The sequence below is a fragment of the Gracilinanus agilis genome, chromosome 6, assembly GCF_016433145.1.
Source record: "Gracilinanus agilis isolate LMUSP501 chromosome 6, AgileGrace, whole genome shotgun sequence".
In the NCBI taxonomy this organism is placed as follows: Eukaryota; Metazoa; Chordata; class Mammalia; order Didelphimorphia; family Didelphidae; genus Gracilinanus; species Gracilinanus agilis.
In genome coordinates, this window is record NC_058135.1 from 129,377,368 (window position 1) to 129,396,250 (window position 18,883).

Genomic DNA, 18,883 nt, shown 5'->3' on the forward strand with positions numbered 1-18,883 from the left:
TTTTAATTGGCAAATATTTTTCCTTCTCCTACCTACCAATGAAAGAAAGGGCTGATAATGCCAGTGCACTTACTGATTTCCCCACTCTGCACAAGGGCAGACCAGATAATTTTTAAACATATAACACAATGAAATATGTAAAATCAAATTCACTGAAATAAAAACCAAGTCTCTTTATGTTCCATTAACTTAAAGGTCCAGGGCACTTGCAATCAGACTAAGTGAAAAGAGCACTTCCTATAGAGTCAAAGCACTTGGGTTCCAGTTCTGGCCAAGTTTCTTGCTTCGTGAATGATCTTGGAAAAGTCAATTAAGTTCTTTCACCCTGTCTCCTTGCCTACATAAAGGAAAAGGTTTCATTAGGTGATCTCTAGGATCCCTATCAGGTTTTTTTGTAGTAAGGGTCTTATATTCAAACGGAATCATTATCACTAATCCTGCTTCTTTTTTCTACAGTCTAGGTGTGAAATATATTGGGACATGGATACATGGGGAATAACTGTCCTATTTTTCATGATATGTAGTGTTTCCTGGATATCTACAGGCAAAAAGATGGCCCTGCCTAAAGCAATGTAGTTCACCAAGGATATGCCATCAAGGTTCAAAAGTACATCATAAAACATTTGGTGCTACATTATTGTAGAAAAAAGAAAATGTAAAAGTCATTTTGTTTAATATAAACTTTATCAACCCAGAATGCATAGTATGGAAGTTATAGCATTCTCAAAACAAAACAAAATTTGACTATTACAGATAATAAAAATCTCAAAATTCAGTCAGAATTTAAATCAATAAAGAACTCTACAAAATGGCTACTTCTGGCAAAAGGACATTGGGCATGCACAAGTCTCTACATCCCTGTTTCATTACCAGTTTAGAAATTAACAGTGCCACAGTTTCTTACAGAAAAAAAATGTTGTGCAGTAAGCAAAAGAAAGAAAAAAAGAAAAACGTTTGAGAAGCACTTGTATAAGGAAAAAGAAGAATGAGCTGGAAATAGAACTTCTCATACAATTCTAGTGTCTTTCTCTTCTCTACTGCATCTCCTGTAATGAGAATGCTGAATCAAAGTATAGCATGGAAGCCGCATGTGCTCTATTTGCCAATTTCAGGAGGGACCAAATAATAAAATTGGGACAGTGAAGGGTAAACGTAGTTTAATATGTATAGAGAAAACTCTTCAGTTATAATTAAATTTTGTGAGTGAATACATGGCCAGAAATCACATTATAATAATGGCTGATAATTATTTAGTATTCTACAGAGTGACTGAAAGACATTATCTCATTTGACCCTCACAGTGACTCTTTGAGGTGAGCAGTGCCAATCTTATTACACAATTATTTTACAAAGGAGAAAACTGAGGCTTGAAGAGTTTCAGTGACTTTCCCAAGGGCACAAAACTAGTATGCCACAGCCAGAAAATGGTGGTAGAATGGTTATTAGTGGTTCCCAAACTTTTTTGGCCCCTTTCCAGAAAAAAATATTACTTAGTCCCCTGGAAATTAATTTTTTTTAATTTTAATAGCAATTAATAGGAAAGATATAAGTATTAATGTTTCTACCTTTTTCATAAAATATAGTAAAGAAAGGTGTAAATTAGAAACATTGAACTTTGAAATTATGAAACTATTTATTGAATTCAGAATAGAATGTAATGCCAAAAAAGTTAAAACATTCAAAATCATCTTAATGAGAAGGATGAACCTGGTGTGCTGCTACCAATTTAGTAATCCTCAGCTCTGTTTTCATCAGCAGTAATCTTAAATCACCGCAATTGACTATTTGCAATTGGTTTCTTTTTTTTGTTAATAAATTGGTTACCACACTGAATCCACATTCCACTAAATATGATGAAGGAAATACAATTAAGAACTTTTGAATTACAGCCCATATTTCAGGATAAGCCATAGGGATCTTCTTTTGCAGCCAGAATTGTTGATATGAACCAAATGCACCCGTGGCCATCACCACGTCCCTGGATTGCTGCAGCACCCACCAGGGGGCAGTGGTGCCCAGTTTGGGAATCACTGACCTAGAGAAACAGAGTTGATCCTCCCTCACTACTAAATAATGAATTAGCCAATTTAAAGGAAGTTGTAGAGGCTAGAAAGGATATTATATGCAATCTTTTCTTCTTTCAGCTACCTATCTTCTTGCAGGATGACAACAATGATGAGTCGAACTTTGTGTCATAGTCCTCTGTTTTATATCTTTCTCTAATACTTACGGCACTTTCATTTTATTATTTTTATTTGAATACATACCTTTTCTTCTAGGTGACATGTTAGAGTGGAAAGAGTAGTGGATTTGGAATCAGTGAGCCTGGGTTTGAATTCCATCTCAGCTTTTTGGCTGGGTTGGCAAGTCCCTCGGAGTCTCTATTTCCTCACCTATAAAATGGGGATGGTAATACTTATATTATCCGTTCCACAAGATTATTGTGATCAAAGTGCTTTTGAACTATTTGAACTATCTTGGCAAAAGGGCTAATGCTCCAATTACAGATTAACCCTTGTATATGATGGAAATTCACATTGTTCACATCGAATTCACATCGAAATGTGAAATATTCTTATTTCAGGCTTCTTGCAGTTGAAGATCACATCTTATTCTTTCTGGAATCTGGAACTGTTCCAGACAGTGCCTTGAATGTGGAAGCCCAGTGGGCACCTCATAAATCTTTGTGGAATATATGAGTAGAGAGACATGTGAAGGCTCTACTCCTGAACTGGCATAGGTGCTAAAATGTCTTAGTCACAGTTATTCATGGATCCTTCCTAGCAAAGTGTTGGAAGGATTACATTCTTCAGACCTCCAAAGGAGGATATACTCAGACAAAAATCACAGATTCCTCAAGGACCGAATAGATTGAATGAATGAATGGATGGATGGATGGATGGATGGATGAAATGAAATGAACAAACAAATGGAACTGTCTGAAGATCCCCTCCTTAGCAAGCCTACCAGCTAAGCATTCCTAGCAGCATCTTGTTGTCTCCACTCCCACATCTCCACACTACCTGTAGCTAGAGCTCAGCTCAGTCCCCTGCTTTGAATATGCAATACACTGTTCCTAAAAGTTCTTTTCTTATATATCGTGACAACTATATTGTCTCTGGACCAGGAGACCAGAGAGAACACCAGATGCACAAGGCTCTTCATTTTGTCCAATATGTTGTAAGAGATCAACAAAAATACTGTTTCCAGGGACTCCTCATTAAGTAAGGAAAGCTGATGTACCCAGTCAAGTCATTCATACCAATATTGTATTGTTCATAAAGGGCTATGTGTAATACATGTGTCAGGAAAATGGTGTGATTTTTTTCTTTTAGTGTTTTTTCATGCATAATAGAATCCTGTTCCTTTTTAAAATAAAAAAAAATCTTTACCTTCTATCTTAAATTTAATACTTTGTAGTGAAATTAGGGGAAATGGAGGTGACAGGCAAAAAGCAGAGAGTAAAGATTCCAGAACTCTGGGTCAGTGACTGGCTGAGTTGGCAGTTAATCCCTGGACTTTCACCTTGAAGGTACTAGCTATTCTCTTTGGGTATCCTGTCTCTTTGGATCATCTATAAAGACTTCACCAGCCAGGAAGAGGTTAAATTTGGTGAGACACACTGGTGGATGGTGTGGTCAAGAGCCTTACTCCCTCTCCTTTGGATTAATTGCTGTTACCCTACTCGATTCCTGACAGACTCTTGAAGGACAACAGACATGAGATCTCCCAACCAGCTTAGTGGACCTGTTTTACCTTCCACCTTTTCCTTACTTTTAAAATACTTTCAAAGGGGAAATTCTGGATAGGATAGAGTTAGGCAGCTGGGTAATATAGGTAGAGATCAGAATAGAAATCTGCTGGACCTTGATGGGAGGGAATCCAGTAGGGTAACAGCAATTAATCCAAAGGAGAGGGAGTAAGGCTCTTGACCACACCATCCACCAGTGTGTCTCACCAAACTCAACCTCTTCCCGGCCAATGAAGTCTTGATAGATGATCCAAAGAGACAGGATACCCAGAGAGAAGAATAACTAGTATCTTCCGGGTGAAAGTCTAGAGACCAACTGCCAACTCAGCCAGTAATTCACCCAATGTTCTGGAATCTTTACTCTCTGCCTTTTGCCTGTCACCTCCACTTTCCCTAATTTCACTACAACAATACTGAATATTGGTTTCTAAGCAGAAGAGTGATAAAAGCTGGGCAATGGAAGTTAAGTGACTTATCCAGGGTCACACAGACACAGTTAGGAAGTGTCTGTGGCTGATTTGAACCCAGAAACTCTCTTTTCTAGGTCTGACTCTATCCAGTGAGCTACCTACCTGCCTTGGGAGAATCCTGTTCCACTGCTGCTATTGGGAAACAGGGCTGATGCTCAGATTATAAGCTAACCATTTTATATTAGACCGCTTTGTAGGTATGATATTTCCTTGGTATGAAGAACTCTAGATAATATCTGGTGTTGTATGAAGTCTAGATATATCCCTACATGTGTAAATAGAGTTACCCTTTAGAAAGTCATGTTAGCTCTTTCAGGCTATTCTGCTTGGAAGATACAATTTGGCTACCAAGAACTTTTATCCAAAGATTCACAACCCATGAGAAGTGGAAGGAAGAAAGGTAACACCTATTTATTAACTGCTGATTATAAGCCAGGCCTTGTGCTAAGTGCTTTGCAAAAATACCTCATTTGTATCTTCACAATAGCTCTGGAATGCTATTATTCCCATTTTCCAGTGGACAAAACTGAGGAAGATAGAAGATAAAAGAACTTACACTAATCAAATATTTTGTTTTTGTTTTTGTTGTTCATTTCAGTAATTTCAGTTGCATCTGACTCTTCATGGCTCCATTTGGAGTTTTCTTGACAAAGATATTGGAGTGATTTGCTATTTCCTTCTCCAGGTCATTTTACAGATGAAGAAACTAAAGCAAACAGAGTCAAGTGACTTACCCCGGGTCCCACAGCTATGAAGTGCTTAATGTTGGATTTTGAACTCAAGTTTTCCTGACTCCTGGTTCAATACTCTATGAGCTGCACCACCTAGGGATCTCAGTTATCATCATATCCAGAATCAGCCTCCAGTTCAGTCCACTTTTTTTTCAATCCTTACTCTCCTTCTTAGAATCAATACTATGTATTGATTCCAAAGTCATTTGGGGTTAAGTGACTTTCCCAGAGTCACATAGCTAGGAAGTATATTAAACCAGATTTGAACCCAGGACCTCCTATCTCTAGACCTGGTTTTCTATCTGATGAGCCACCCATCTGCCCTCTTAGGTACTCTTCATAAAAAATGATTTGCACATTGTAATACACTATCCACAGGAATGATTTGAGGAAAATAGTCTAGAGATAAAAGGAAATGAGAGAGAGAGAGAGCTGGCCTTGGAATCAGAAAGTCCTTGGTTCAAGTCCCACCTCTGATATCAAGTGGCCTCCTGAATCTGGGCAAGTCACCTAAAGTCTCAATACCCCTAAACAGCTTAATCAGACTAAAACTTGTAGAGAAGCTTCCAATTTATATTGATAGAAGAAGTTCTCATTCAATTCTCTAAATTGGTGAATTCATAGGTTCAGATTTTTTTTGAAAGGCCAAGGATTTATTTTTATTTTGAAACTTTTTGCAAATTAAACTAGTTTGAATTTAAAGCAAAGTCATTCCACTAGTGTGGAAACTCCATGGAGATAAGCAGATTGAGGAGAGGGAATAGTGAAAGGTTAAGTGATCAGCCCATAGTTATCTAGCTAGTAGGCATCAGAGACAGGATTTTAATACACTTAGATAGTGACTCCAAAAACAGTCTTCCACGCACTACTCGAGCTTATGTCTCGTAAATCAAGAGCCAAATTAAAGTATGATGACTATGGGATCAGCATTTGTTATTCTCTGGCAGTTCCTTAGGATGGAGAGATAGATAGACAGACAGACAGACGGATGGACAGATGGACAGATAGATAGATAGATAGATAGATAGATAGATAGATAGATAGATAGATAGATAGATAGATAGATAGATAGATAGATATAGATAGGTAGGTAGGTAGGTAGGTAGGTAGGTAGGTAGGTAGGTAGGTAGGTAGGTAGGTAGGTAGATATGTTGTTGTTCAGTCCTGTCTGACTCTTCAGGACCCCATTAAAGATTTTCTTAGCAAGATACTGGTGTAGTTTGCCATTTTCTTCTCCAGCTCACATATGAGGAAACTGAGGCAAATAGGATTAAATGACTTTCCTGATGTCACACAGTTAGTAAGTCTAAGTTCAAATTTGAACTCAGGTCTTCCTGGCTCCCGGTCCTAGTTCTCTTCACCACCAGAGATACAGACAGACAGACAGATTCATTAAGTGTTCTGGGTGCAGAAGAAGCAGCTGAAACAAAAATATGGATCCAAATAAGCATGCATATTCTTAGGGCGACTCAAACTTTGCTCCTTGAATGTAAAACATGGGAGAACATTATTGCCCCAATAAAAGGTTTACCAGCAAACAGGGGGCTAAGCCTATATAAGTAAACAGCAACTTTGCTAAAGGCTGCCTTCTTCCCTTTGACTTTTTTTTTTTAAGATGCATCAGGAACCTACTTTTTAAATATTTTTAAATCCATAAATCTTTAATATGGCCCCCAAAATGTACTACTAATTGTGGCTCCTTCAACACCTGACATTGTAAGTCATTTATTAGAAGAAATGATTTAGGTACTAGTAAAAGCCTTCCTTTACAAGTTGTTCCGTTGATCCACAGCATTCATCACAGAGAAATCTCTGTGGGAGTCACGTTTTCTTTCCTTCTTGACTTCTCCTCTGCCCCTGATCACCTGCCTCCCCACCCAGATGCATATAAACCCCATTCCTATCCGTCAGAGATTCACAAGTTTGGGAGTAGAAACCTGAACATCAGATAACCTTTGCTTCCTGTTTCAGAAACGATAAACAATTGAAGCATACAAACCTAGAAAAGCTGATAGGACTAACTGGAGTATTCCCAGCTCCAGAGATGCACGAACAGAGCAGAGGGTGCTGGAGATCGCTACTCTCCTTGGACGCTAGAAATCTGTCTCGCTTCTCAAGAGCTGAATCTGAAAATCCCTGGGAATTCGTGAAGCTGGGGCTCTAATCGAATGACCACTCAGGGTCCTGGAGTTAAAGGCGAGTTATTCCTCCACCTCTTAAACGCTGATGCCACCGAAGTGCGGCGTTTTGGAAAAGGGATGGATCCCAGAGTTTGTCCTCCTGCCAGGGGGAACAGCTGTTGACTCGAACGGTTGGTGAAAGGGAGGGGGTAAAAACGGGAGGTCTCTCTCCACATCGTAGTCTAGGTCTCCCGGCTCCAGTCAGGCTATCTATGGGCGTCTGCGCACCACCCCGGCTGGACGTAAGGAGGGGGTAAGAGGGCGGAGCCGAGGAACTAGTCTAGGACCCCTCCTCTCCTTTTTCTCCTCTTCTACCTGCAGCAGCTAAGGCTCAGTCACTCGCGCGATCTGGGAAGAGCCAGAGCCTCGGTTGCCAACCTGGCTGTCTGAGCAGCTGCGGATCCCAGCCGCTCTCCAGAGAGATATGACCCGCGCCTGGCATCGCCCCCAGGGCACTCCCCACCAGCTACTGGCGGCGTTCGAGGCGCTCCTGTTGTGTTGCCTGGCACTGAAGGCACAGATGCCGGAGCCTAAGCTCTCAGTGTCCGGACCGACACTTGGCACCGGCAGTCACAACCACAGCTCCAAGGGCGCAGGCATCCTGGCAGCCCCACCCGGGCTCCGGGTACCCTTGGGCCGCTCCGTGTGGCTGGACCCAGTCCGGAACCTGGCGATCCGTGTGCAGCCTGGGGACAGGTGCATGGTAATGGTCCTGGGTAAGGATGGAGGCAGAGTGGCTGCAGTCTCCCCACCGCTGGGCGCGCTCTCCCCAGCCAGCTTTCCGTGCGCCTTTGGCCAGGCGCAAGTTCGCTACACTCATTTTGGCGCCCGCAGCCCAGCACAGCAACAGCTCCGACTGCAGCTGCGCTACGATTCCCAGAGTCAGACCCTCGTGCTACCTTTTACGATGCCCGTGGACGTGGACTTCAGTCAGCCCGAGGTGGTCACTCGCAACCTGCCCTTGATTGTGGAAAAGCTGCGGGGCTTCAGTAACGCCATTGACCAAACGGTGCTGAACTTCTCCACTGCCTCTCTCACTGCTTCCTCCCTAAATGGGGTCCCTCTGGCATGCCGCCTCACCCCACTTCCCCGAGAAAGTGGCCCTTTGCCCAGGTATGGAAGGTTAGTAGGACCCTCAGGTGCCTCGCTGCCCCCAGGAAGGGGAATGGATTGTCAGACTTTCTTGACCGCCGGGATATACTACCAGCACATGACCACTGCCCCATCACCCAATCGGGACTACGTGCCCTTCTTGGTGGAGATCGTAGGGCCAGAAGAGGAAAGGGACATTAGACTACCCAGGATCCTGGCCCAGGAGCACTTCCAGATGCTGGTGAGAATTCAAGAAGGAACAGAGAACTCTCCACCCAGGCCTAGTTTCGGAGCCATGATGATGATGGAGGTGGACCAGTTTGTACTGACAGCTCTGACTCTGGAATCACTAGCAGCTGAGGACTTGGAATCCAGTCCAGACGACTTGATCTTTAACATCCTTAACTCCTCTCCTGCACTTCCTGAGTCCCATGGGCAGCAAGGCTACTTCATCAATACAGATAATCCCCTGGGACAACCAATCACCTCATTTACTCAACAGGATCTGAGAGAGCTGAAGATTGCCTATCAGCCCCCTACTGATGACTCCAACCAAGAGCGCCTTTTCCAGCTGGAGTTGGAGGTAGTGGATGTGGATGGGGCTGTCTCTGACCCATTTGCCTTCATGGTTGTAGTGAAACCGATGAACACACTGGCCCCTGTGGCCTCTCGGAACCAGGGACTATTACTGTTTGAAGGTCAGTCTCGGCCTCTGTCCAGTGCCCAGAGCTTGGAGATCAGTGATGAAGACAACCTGGAAGAGGTAAGGGTGACCATAATGAAAGGTTTGAAGCATGGGCAGCTAGTGGTTCTTGGAGCACCTGCAGAGCGCAAATATTTCACATCTGCAGACCTGGCTGCAGAGCGAGTAATTTACCAGCATGATGGCAGTGACACCTATAGTGACAACATCATTTTCCGCATGGGTGATGGGCAGCACGATGTAGAGTTCTTCTTTTCCATCACAATTGCCCCTGAAGATGATGAGCCCCCAGTTGTCAATACCAATACTGGGCTCTCCTTGGCTGAGGGTGAAGTAGTCCAGATTTCTCACTTTGAACTAAGTGCCACAGACATTGATTCTGAAGACTCTACCATTCGCTTTGTACTAAAGAGGCCAGCCCTGGAGAATGAAGAGAAAGAAAGAGGGTGGGACCTGGCCTCTACTTCCACCCTCACAATGCAGCACCTAGGAGAGGTCCTACTGCGCCAAAGTGAGCCCCCATCACCCTTGATGGGCGAAAGAGGAAAAGACTGGACATTTGTGGAAAAAGAGGGACTCTATGAAAAAGTGGTGACTGAGTGGCTACAGCAAGACATCCTAGATGGGAGGCTCTTTTACCGCCATCTTGGACTCCACCATCCTAGCTCCATGTTAGACCAACTGGTGTTCCATGTGCAGGATGACCATGATCCACCCAACCAATCAGGTCAGCACTTCTTCACCATCAAGGTGCAGCCAGTGGATGTTCTGAGTCCAGAGTTGTACCCAGGAGTGAGCTTAGAGATGATTGTGAAAGAATACCAGCTCACACCTTTTCAAAAGGAATTCCTCTGCTATACTGATTTGGATTCTGATGACTGGCATTTGCGATATACACTCTTGACACCCCCTACAGACATAGACAATAATCATCCTGTCCCAGCTGGGGAAATTGTGCTTATGGATGCCCCAACAATACCTATTACACAGTTCACCCAGGCCCAGGTGAACCACCATAAGGTGGCCTACCAACCTCCCCAGCAAGAACTAGGTATTGCTCCTCGAGTTGTCCAGTTCACATACCGTGTGGTGGATGCTGCAGGTAACTCTGTGCCAGGTACCTTCAATTTGTTCCTGAAGCCTATGAACAACCAACCTCCAGAGGTTACTAACAGCGGCTTCACTGTAGAAGAGGGGAAGAACTTTATCCTGACCAATAGGGAACTAGGTGTTATAGACCTGGACACAGATGCTGACAAAATTGTGTTCACTTTAGCCCAGGGCCCCCAACACGGTCATCTTCTTTACTTGGAAGGAGTTATGGCCTCAGGGACTTATTTTATGAGTGATGATATTGTTAATGGGCATGTCTCCTATCAACATGGTGGTGGAGAGACCACCAATGATGCCTTCCAGTTGGTTGTAAGTGATAGAGTCCACCAAGTACCCATTACTGTCCGGGTTACTGTAAAGACTGTTGAGGATGGGATCACCGTTCCTGAAGGTGGCTGGGTGGGTACTTCCATTGAAGTCCTAGAGAATGGTGCCACAAAAATGACCACAGGTATCATCCAGGGTAAAGATAAGGACACAGATATCCTAATGTTAACCTTCTTGGTAGAAAAGCCCCCAAAGTTGGGCATTATCTTAGTTAATGGGCTGCCCACAGAACAGTTCACCCAAGGAGATCTCATTAATGGGGCAGTAGCTTATGCCCACACTGGGGGTGAGATTGGCATGCAGAAACAGCATGATGCCTTCAAACTTACAATATCTAACCACTCTGATCTCTGGTTGGTTGAGGGCAAAATAGTGGAGGGTGTGCAAGTACAGGTGACTGTGTTACCCATAGATAGTGTGCCTCCTGAAATGAAGGTGGGGGAGCTATTCAGTGTCCCTGAGGGTGGGAAGAGCACCTTGACACTGAGACATTTAGACACTAAGGATGTAGACACCCCCCATAATGATATCTTGTGTACTATCATTGGCCAGCCCTCATTTGGTTACCTGGAAAATAACTCTCCAGCCCCTGGCTCAGAGAAGTCCCAGGCTGGCAGCCCTATCAGTGCCTTTACCATCAAGGATATATGCCAAGGGCACATCAATTTTGTCCAAAGTATTCACAAAGGGGTAGAACCAAGGGAGGATCAGTTCACTTTTCATTGCTCTGATGGTATCAACTTCTCCCCCAACCACATTTTCCCTATCATCATCCTGCCTACCAATGATGAACAACCAGAACTTTTCACCCATGAGTTTGTGGTGCTGGAAGGGATGAGTCTAGTTATAGATACTCCTCTACTCAATAGTGCTGATGCAGACCTGCCACCAGATGAGCTACAATTTCAGGTCACAGTCCTTCCCCAAAATGGACAAATTGTGCAGCAATTGGCCACTGGAAGCCGACCTGTCCATAGCTTCACACTGGAGGAGATTCAAGAGGCCTCCACCATTGTATATGAACATGATGACTCAGAGACTACAGAGGACAGCTTTGAGATTTGGGTGACTGATGGGAAACACATAATCCATAGGAAGATACCAATCGCAGTGATCTTAGTGGATGATGAGACCCCAAGGCTGATCATCAATGATGGACTGGAAGTAGACACTGGACAGACCAAAGTCATCACCAACCATGCCCTGAAGGCCACAGACCTTGACTCAAATGATAAGGACCTTGCTTACATTCTTCGATCAGAGCCAGGACAAGGACTCCTACAGAAGCTCCTGGAGCCTAGAGGGAGGGTAGGGAGCAACCTTACTTTGGGTATGAACTTCACGCAGTCTGAAATTGACCAAGGTTTAATCTGTTATAGTCACAAAGGCCTGGAAGGGGTCCGGGACCTAATCAGATTTGATGTGACTGATGGAATTAACCCCTTGATAGACAGGTCTTTCTATGTCACCATCAGTAGCACAGACAAGGTTTTTCCTGAAGTGATCAATAAAGGAGTGACCCTGAAGGAAGGTGCCAGAGTGATCCTCACCACTGACCTTCTCAGCACTAGTGACATCAATAGCCCTGATGAACAATTACATTTCAGCATCACCAGAGCCCCAACCCGAGGCCACCTAGAAAGTTCTGACCTACCTGAGGAGCCAATCAGTTCTTTTACCCAGCTGCAACTGGCTGGCAACAAAATCTCCTATGTCCACACTGCAGAAGATGAGGTAAAGATGGACAAATTTGAGTTCAAGGTTTCTGATGGACACAATTCTATACTCCGAACCTTCCATGTCTCTATCACTGATGTGGATAATAAGAAGCCTATCTTAACCATTCACCACCTGTTAGTATGTGAAGGGGAGAAAAAGCTGATAACTCCATTTGAACTGTCAGCTGAGGACCAGGATAGCCCAGATGGCCTTCTACGCTTTACCATCACCCACTTCCCCATCCATGGACAAATTCTGTATAATGGCAGCCAGCCCATTACCAGTTTCACCAAACAAGACCTGAATGAGAATTTGATCAGCTATCGGCATGATGGCACTGAGACCACTGAGGACAGTTTCTCTTTCATTGTGACAGATGGCACACATACAGATTTCTACATCTTCCCAGACACAGTCCTGGCAACACACAAGCCCCAGGTGATGAAAATCCAGATCAGCTCCTTGGATAATGGAGTACCCCAGATTGTGGTCAACAAGGGTGCCCCAGCTTTGAGGCTTCTTCAGACTGGCCACTTGGGCTTCCTGATCACCAGTAAATCTCTAAAAGCAAAAGATCAAGACAGTCCTCATAAACTTCTAAAGTATGCAGTCATCAGTGGACCAAAACATGGCAGCCTCATCCACCTTGGCCTTGGAAATGGGAACATTAAGATGTTTACACAAGGTTAGTACAAACTCGGTCTTATTAGCTTCAACTTGTCACCCTTAATTTCCCCTCTTTAGATGCTTAGATTCCTTAGCTCCAAGGAAAGTTGCCTTAAGAGAGGATCATAGAATCATAAGATTATAGATTTAGAACTAAAAAAGACTAGAGATTATCTAATCCAACTATATCTTTTTTAGAGATGAGGAACCTGAAGCCCAGAGGGCACACAGGACAAAGTCACACAGACAATAAGTAGTAAAGTCAAGATTTAAATTCAGGTGCTCTGGTTCTATAATAGATCTAACATTCTTTCACACATTATTGGCTAATGTTAAATGCAACAATCCAATTTCAGCAAAATGATCATTTAATAAGAATATACAAATGATCAGGCACGGAGGAAAACAACATATTTACCATAACAGTCTTCAGTGATTGCCAGGGATAATGGGCAGCTCCCCAGATTGGGCGCTTCTTACCTATTTTGTGCTGCTGCTGAAAGGTCCCCTGAATAATTCTTTGCTTTACAACATACACACACTCCCCGCTGCAAGAAATCCTTTCTAGTCTGAGGTCACTGTTGGAATCAGAGTTCTATATTCAGGCTGAGCAGAATTGATGCTTGAACCAACTCAATTTAATGTTATGCTAAACTTGACTATCTTTCTTGTTTTTCCTTTTTAAAAATTGGCATGCCATTTAACTGATCTGTTAGTAACTTAACCAAATGCCTAGAGAAAGAGCGTTGTCACTTGTATATATGTTGTGGATTTTTCAAATCTATTGGCTTAGTCTAAATGCAGGGAGGAAATATGGGAGGGAGAGGGGAAGTACACACAATAAACTAAGCAGATAGTATGTGTTATGTCTATATCTCATGGGGATGGTGACACAGAGATGAGGGGAAAGACCCATATGTAACATTCCTCCCCATTTGCCATGCCTCTCAAGAACATGCTATGTTTTGCAGTTCTGACTGCTGTTTGTAACTCTATATTTGTATTTACATGTATATTCAGGTGTGAAAAGAATGCTTGTACAGGTGTATATATTGTGTTGGGGTGGGGAGGTAGGACACGTCATGGGTAAAGCTGAATAACAAAAGGGTAAATTTAATAAAAAGGGAAGTGGTAACCTTTCATAACTGTTTTCCCAAGCAGTGTTCAGATGCATTTTTTTTGTAACTACAATAAATGAAAACACCTATGTGTATTCACAGTTGATTTTATAAAATGAATAAATGTAAATAAATGCATAAAGCAGTAGGCAGTATAGCTTATGATCTAACACTATTTTTTAAAGTGCTCAAGAAGCAAAATATAAAAAGTTAGAATTTCAGAGCTGGGCGAAAAAGTCTTTGAATTCCAATAAATTAGGCATTCAGGAAAACTTGATTTATTTGTCCTCTCTCTGTCTCTGTCTATATCTCCCTTTCTCTCTCTCTGTCTGTCTGTCTGTCTGTCTGTCTGTCTCTCTCTCTTTCTTGCTCTCCCTCTATTTCTCTCTCTCTTTCATCTGTCTCTGATCCCTCCTTCTCTCTATTCCTTCTCTGTCTCTATCTCCCTTTCTCCTTTTCTCTCTCAACCTCTCTCTCTCTCTCTCTCTCTGATCTGTCTGTCTGTGTCCCTTTCTCCTTCTCTCTACTCCTTCTCTGTCTCCCTTTCTCCTTCTCTTTCTCAATCTCTCTCTCCCTCTCTCTGATCTGTCTGTATCTGTGTTCCTTTCTCCTTCTCTCTACTCCTCTATGTCTCCTTTTCTCCTTCTCTCTCTATGTCTCACTTTCTCCTTCTTTCTCTCTGTCTCTGTCTCTCTCTGTCTGTCTTTCTGACTCTCTGTCTCTCTCTCTTTGTCTTTGTCTCTGTCTGTCTATCCATCTATCAGTCCGTCCATCTGTCTGCCTGCCTGTCTGTCTGTCTCTCTGTCTCTCATCTGTCTGTCTCTGTCCCCCTTTCTCCTCTCTACTCCTTCTCTATCTCCCTTTCTCCTTCTGTCTCTCTGTCTAATTTTCTCCTTCTTTCTCTCTGTCTCTGTCTGTCTGTCCATTCATCCATCCGTCTGTCTGTATGTTTTTCTCTCCCTGAGTCTCCTTTCTCCTCTTTTATCTCCCCTTCCTTCTTTTTCACTCCCTTTTTGCCCTTCTTTCTTTCTATAAGCATTGTTACTTTAAAATGACCTTGGGAGGTTTAGGTTAAACTTTGTGAAGAAGCATAAAAACCAATTAGCCCTCTATAAAGTACCAAACATTGTGGAACTATAGATTCTTTTCAGATATAACTATAAATTTAATGTATTGTGTATAGTACACATTGTGCAATAATATTTGAATTAAAGTATTTTGGAATACTTAAGAAAATAAAAAAACCATAGGTATTGCTTTTGTTTAGAAATGATTATTAACTTTATGAAATAATGAAATTAATTTCATCTAACAAAACCTTAAAATATTTCAAAGTCCATGTAATCCCATCATTTCATTGGGCAAAAATGACTGATGCTTTTTTTCCAGCTGATATTGATGAGATGAAGGTCTGCTATGTCTTGAAAGAGGGCAGCAATGCAACTAGTGACATTTTCTACTTCTCTGTTGAAGATACTGGTAAGTTAGTATCAATCTTTACAATAACACCGCTGATGAACAAAATCTCTCTATGAATTTATAAAACATTTTCTTAATTTTTTCTACAGTTATCAATTATCTCACCATGCATTTGGTATGCATTTGAGTTCTATATGGAATGAATTTATTTTAATCATTGATGATAGTAGCCACTTTACTGTGAAAGGGACAAAGTGTCTAAAGATTTCATCAGTCTTCATGTGGCATATATCACCCAGCCTTGATCTTGCCTAAGGCCTATAGACGAATGAAGCTTTTGAGAAACCAAATGGAAATTTCAATCTCTTTGAGATAGATCAAGAAAGCCACCCTGGGGTTTTGGTATTATAGTGGGTACTCCTTATCATCAGATCAAGAATTGAATTGAAATGGATCTTCAAATCTGAGGGCTATAATCTCTCCAGCCAGAATGAATTTATATTAACGAGGCTGGCAAATAAAACCCATGTACAAGGGTGTTGTTCATCCTTTGTGGTGCCTCTTATTTCCTCTGAGTCCTTCCAATCATCCAAATTCTTCTAAATTTTAGCTGCCACATCATGTTATAAGGTAACTTGCTGAGGGAAGTGTCCTTGTTTAAACAATAATAATGATCATGGTTTGGGGGCTCTAGGAAAATTGTATTTCAGGGTAGCAGTAATAGATGTTAATTGTCCATTTGCTTTATGACACATCAATGGCATCTTTCAATATGGAGTTTCAAAGTAACTACTATAAACTTTTTGCCCAAGTCCTTCATTCCAGCTCAACAAACATTTATTAAATGTCTACTGAACCCTAAAATTTCCCTGACTACTCTCTTCCATTAATCAACAGGCATTTATTAAGCACCTACTATATGCCAGGCAATAAGCTAGGTGCCAGAGACAAAAATAAAACAACAAAATAGTCCTTGTCTTCAAAGACTTGATACTCTCTCCTGTTCCTACTATGGCCTTCTTCCATTAGTCATTTCTTCTATCATGAATTGTCATTCATTCTACTGCTGCATCCATTCCCACTGAGTACAAGCACACCCTTTTCTTTTTACCTTTTCTGTGCAATTGACTCTTAAGTCTATTTAACCAGCTCTAACATCTCTCCTTAGTTCCTATGCTACAGTACTAACTGCCCACGACACGGCTCCACCTAAATGTCCATTAGCATCTAAAATTCAATATGTCCAAAACAGAATCTATCATTTTCTCCTCGGAGAAAATTTCTCTTATTTACTTCCAGGCTTTTTGCTCTGCCAAGTTTTTCTTTTTTCTGTTGAGGGAACCATTATCCTTCCTCTTATACAGGTTCATAACTTCAGAATCCTCCTTGACTCTTTTCCATCCTTCTTTCCACTTTCATTCTGTTGCCAAGTCTTATTGCTTTTGCTGCTGGAGACAGCTAGGTGGCACAGTGGATAGAGCACTGACCCTGGAGTCAGGAAGACCTGAATTCAAATATGGACTCAGCTACTTACTAGCTGCATGACTGAACAAGTCCTTGAACCTCTGTTCACCTTTTTCTTCAAATGTAAAATGGGAGTCATAGCAATGCCTGTCACACAGGGTTACAATGAGGATCAAATGAGATATTTGAAAAGCACTTAGCACAACACTTGGCACTTTTGAGTAGCCCTTTGTATCTAATAAGTATTTTACAAATATAATTTAAAAATCAAATTTTTAAAGGAGAAGCACAATGTGAAGAGAATTAAAGGTACTCCCTCTCCCTCATATAAAGACCAATAGTGTCTTTAAAAATCAGCACTGCTTTTAGGGAGTGAATGATGGTTCAGAGGACCTGAGTTCAAATCCTATTTCTGACACTATTTGGAAGTAACTCAAGTCCTCTCATTCTCAGTTTTCTCATTAATAAATGAGTGGCTTAGACTCAGTGGACTATGAATCTTCTTCTGGTTCTAGATCTATCACACTATGACCCAATCCAATTCAATGACTATTTATCAAGCACCTTGATTAGGAAAACCTAAGAAGCTCGTTGGTGTCAAACTCAAGGAGAAATGGGGGCATCAACCTATACGTAAAGATCCCTAAGGGCTGCATACTGTCTTAGAATGGGAACTATTTGGTCCTCTATTTGATGCTGCAGATAGCACATCTGATGTTTTTTTTAAAAAATTAAAGTACTAGGTCTTGATCAATGACACATGTAAAACCCAGTGGAATAGCTCGTTATGGGAGGGGAGTGGGAGGAGGAGAGGGAAAAAACATAAATCATGTAACCATGGAAAAATATTCTAAATCAATTAATTAAATAAATAAACTTAATATTAAAAATTAAAGTCCTGGGAGATGAGGATTTTTTTGCTCTCAGGGTACACAAGAAACAGCTTGAGTCTGATGTGTTTGGCTATGCTGTGGATCAATGGCCCTGAAAATGCAGACTCTGAGAGCATTTCATATAAGGAAATAAAAAGCAGCTCAGGCTTGTAGGAAATTTCCCTCTCCCTGGTTTGTAATTACTCAGATTTAATGGTAAGCTTTAAGTCGAGGACATTTCTTTCATGCTGCAAAAAGAAATAATATGGTCTCTCCTTCTTATGTGCAAGAGCCTTCACCCAGATGTGGCCATATACAAGAATTCTTTACAGCTATGTAGAGCTTTAATTTCCAAAGTAATATTTCTCTTTGGCTACTTCCTTTCATCTTTACACCAGTCCTGTAAATTAGATGAATCGGGTTTTATTAACCCATTCTGTTTTACAGATGAAGAAACTGAGGATCAGAGGATCTGGGTTCAAAGCTAAGTTCTGCCCCATAAATACCTTTGTGATAACAGTTTTTAACATGGTTTTCTTGTCTAGAAGATAAGGATCATGATGTTGGTACCCCTTCTTCCAAAGGTTGTTCTAGGGACAACAAATTATAAACCTTAGATTATGCTACACAAACAAGATTTGCAATTCAGTCTTTGTTGCTGGCTTTAGAAATTATTTGGTCAAAAATCAGATGACCAGAGAGGAGGAGATGATAGCCACAGAGATATCATGAAGCTGGGCAGCTGGTATATATGGTATATGTTTATTGTGATTGTTGTTTGGTCGCATCTGACTCATCTTGATCCTCTGGACCAGAGTCCTCCAACAAGGACCCTGGGATTTTCTTGGCAAAGTGTATATATGTATAATGCATGTATGCTTATGTGTGTGTTTTATATACACATATATGCACATAGCATAACAACATGTCTATGGTGCATGTATATACACATACATACATGTGGCAGCTGCTGTGTGTCTGTGTACATATACACATATTGTGTGTGTTTATCAGGAAATAAAAACAGCTCAGACTTGTAGGAAATTATACATATTTTATTATATAAATATATAGATATAGATATAGATAGATAGATATCAGGTCATTCCATACTTTACCAAGCACTCATATGATGTCCAATAATACTTAGAACTCATATAAAAGAAGAGCAGGTATAGAACAAAATAGTGTCTCAGCTATTAACAAATAGTAGCTAAGACGCACAATTGGAAAAACATCCCTGGAACACCTGGGAACA

General features: G+C 41.6%; 1 protein-coding gene across 1 annotated transcript in view; it reads left to right on the forward strand.

Moving 5' to 3' along the window:
• Window positions 1-7,178: 7,178 nt before the first annotated feature.
• Window positions 7,179-18,883, forward strand: part of FREM3 (FRAS1 related extracellular matrix 3) — a 128,812-nt gene continuing 117,107 nt past the window's right edge. The window contains exons 1-3 of the mRNA XM_044681702.1: window positions 7,179-7,263; window positions 7,462-12,771; window positions 15,260-15,349. Of these exons, the coding sequence (XP_044537637.1) occupies window positions 7,179-7,263; window positions 7,462-12,771; window positions 15,260-15,349 (5,485 nt within the window). The remainder of the gene's footprint in view (window positions 7,264-7,461; window positions 12,772-15,259; window positions 15,350-18,883) is intronic.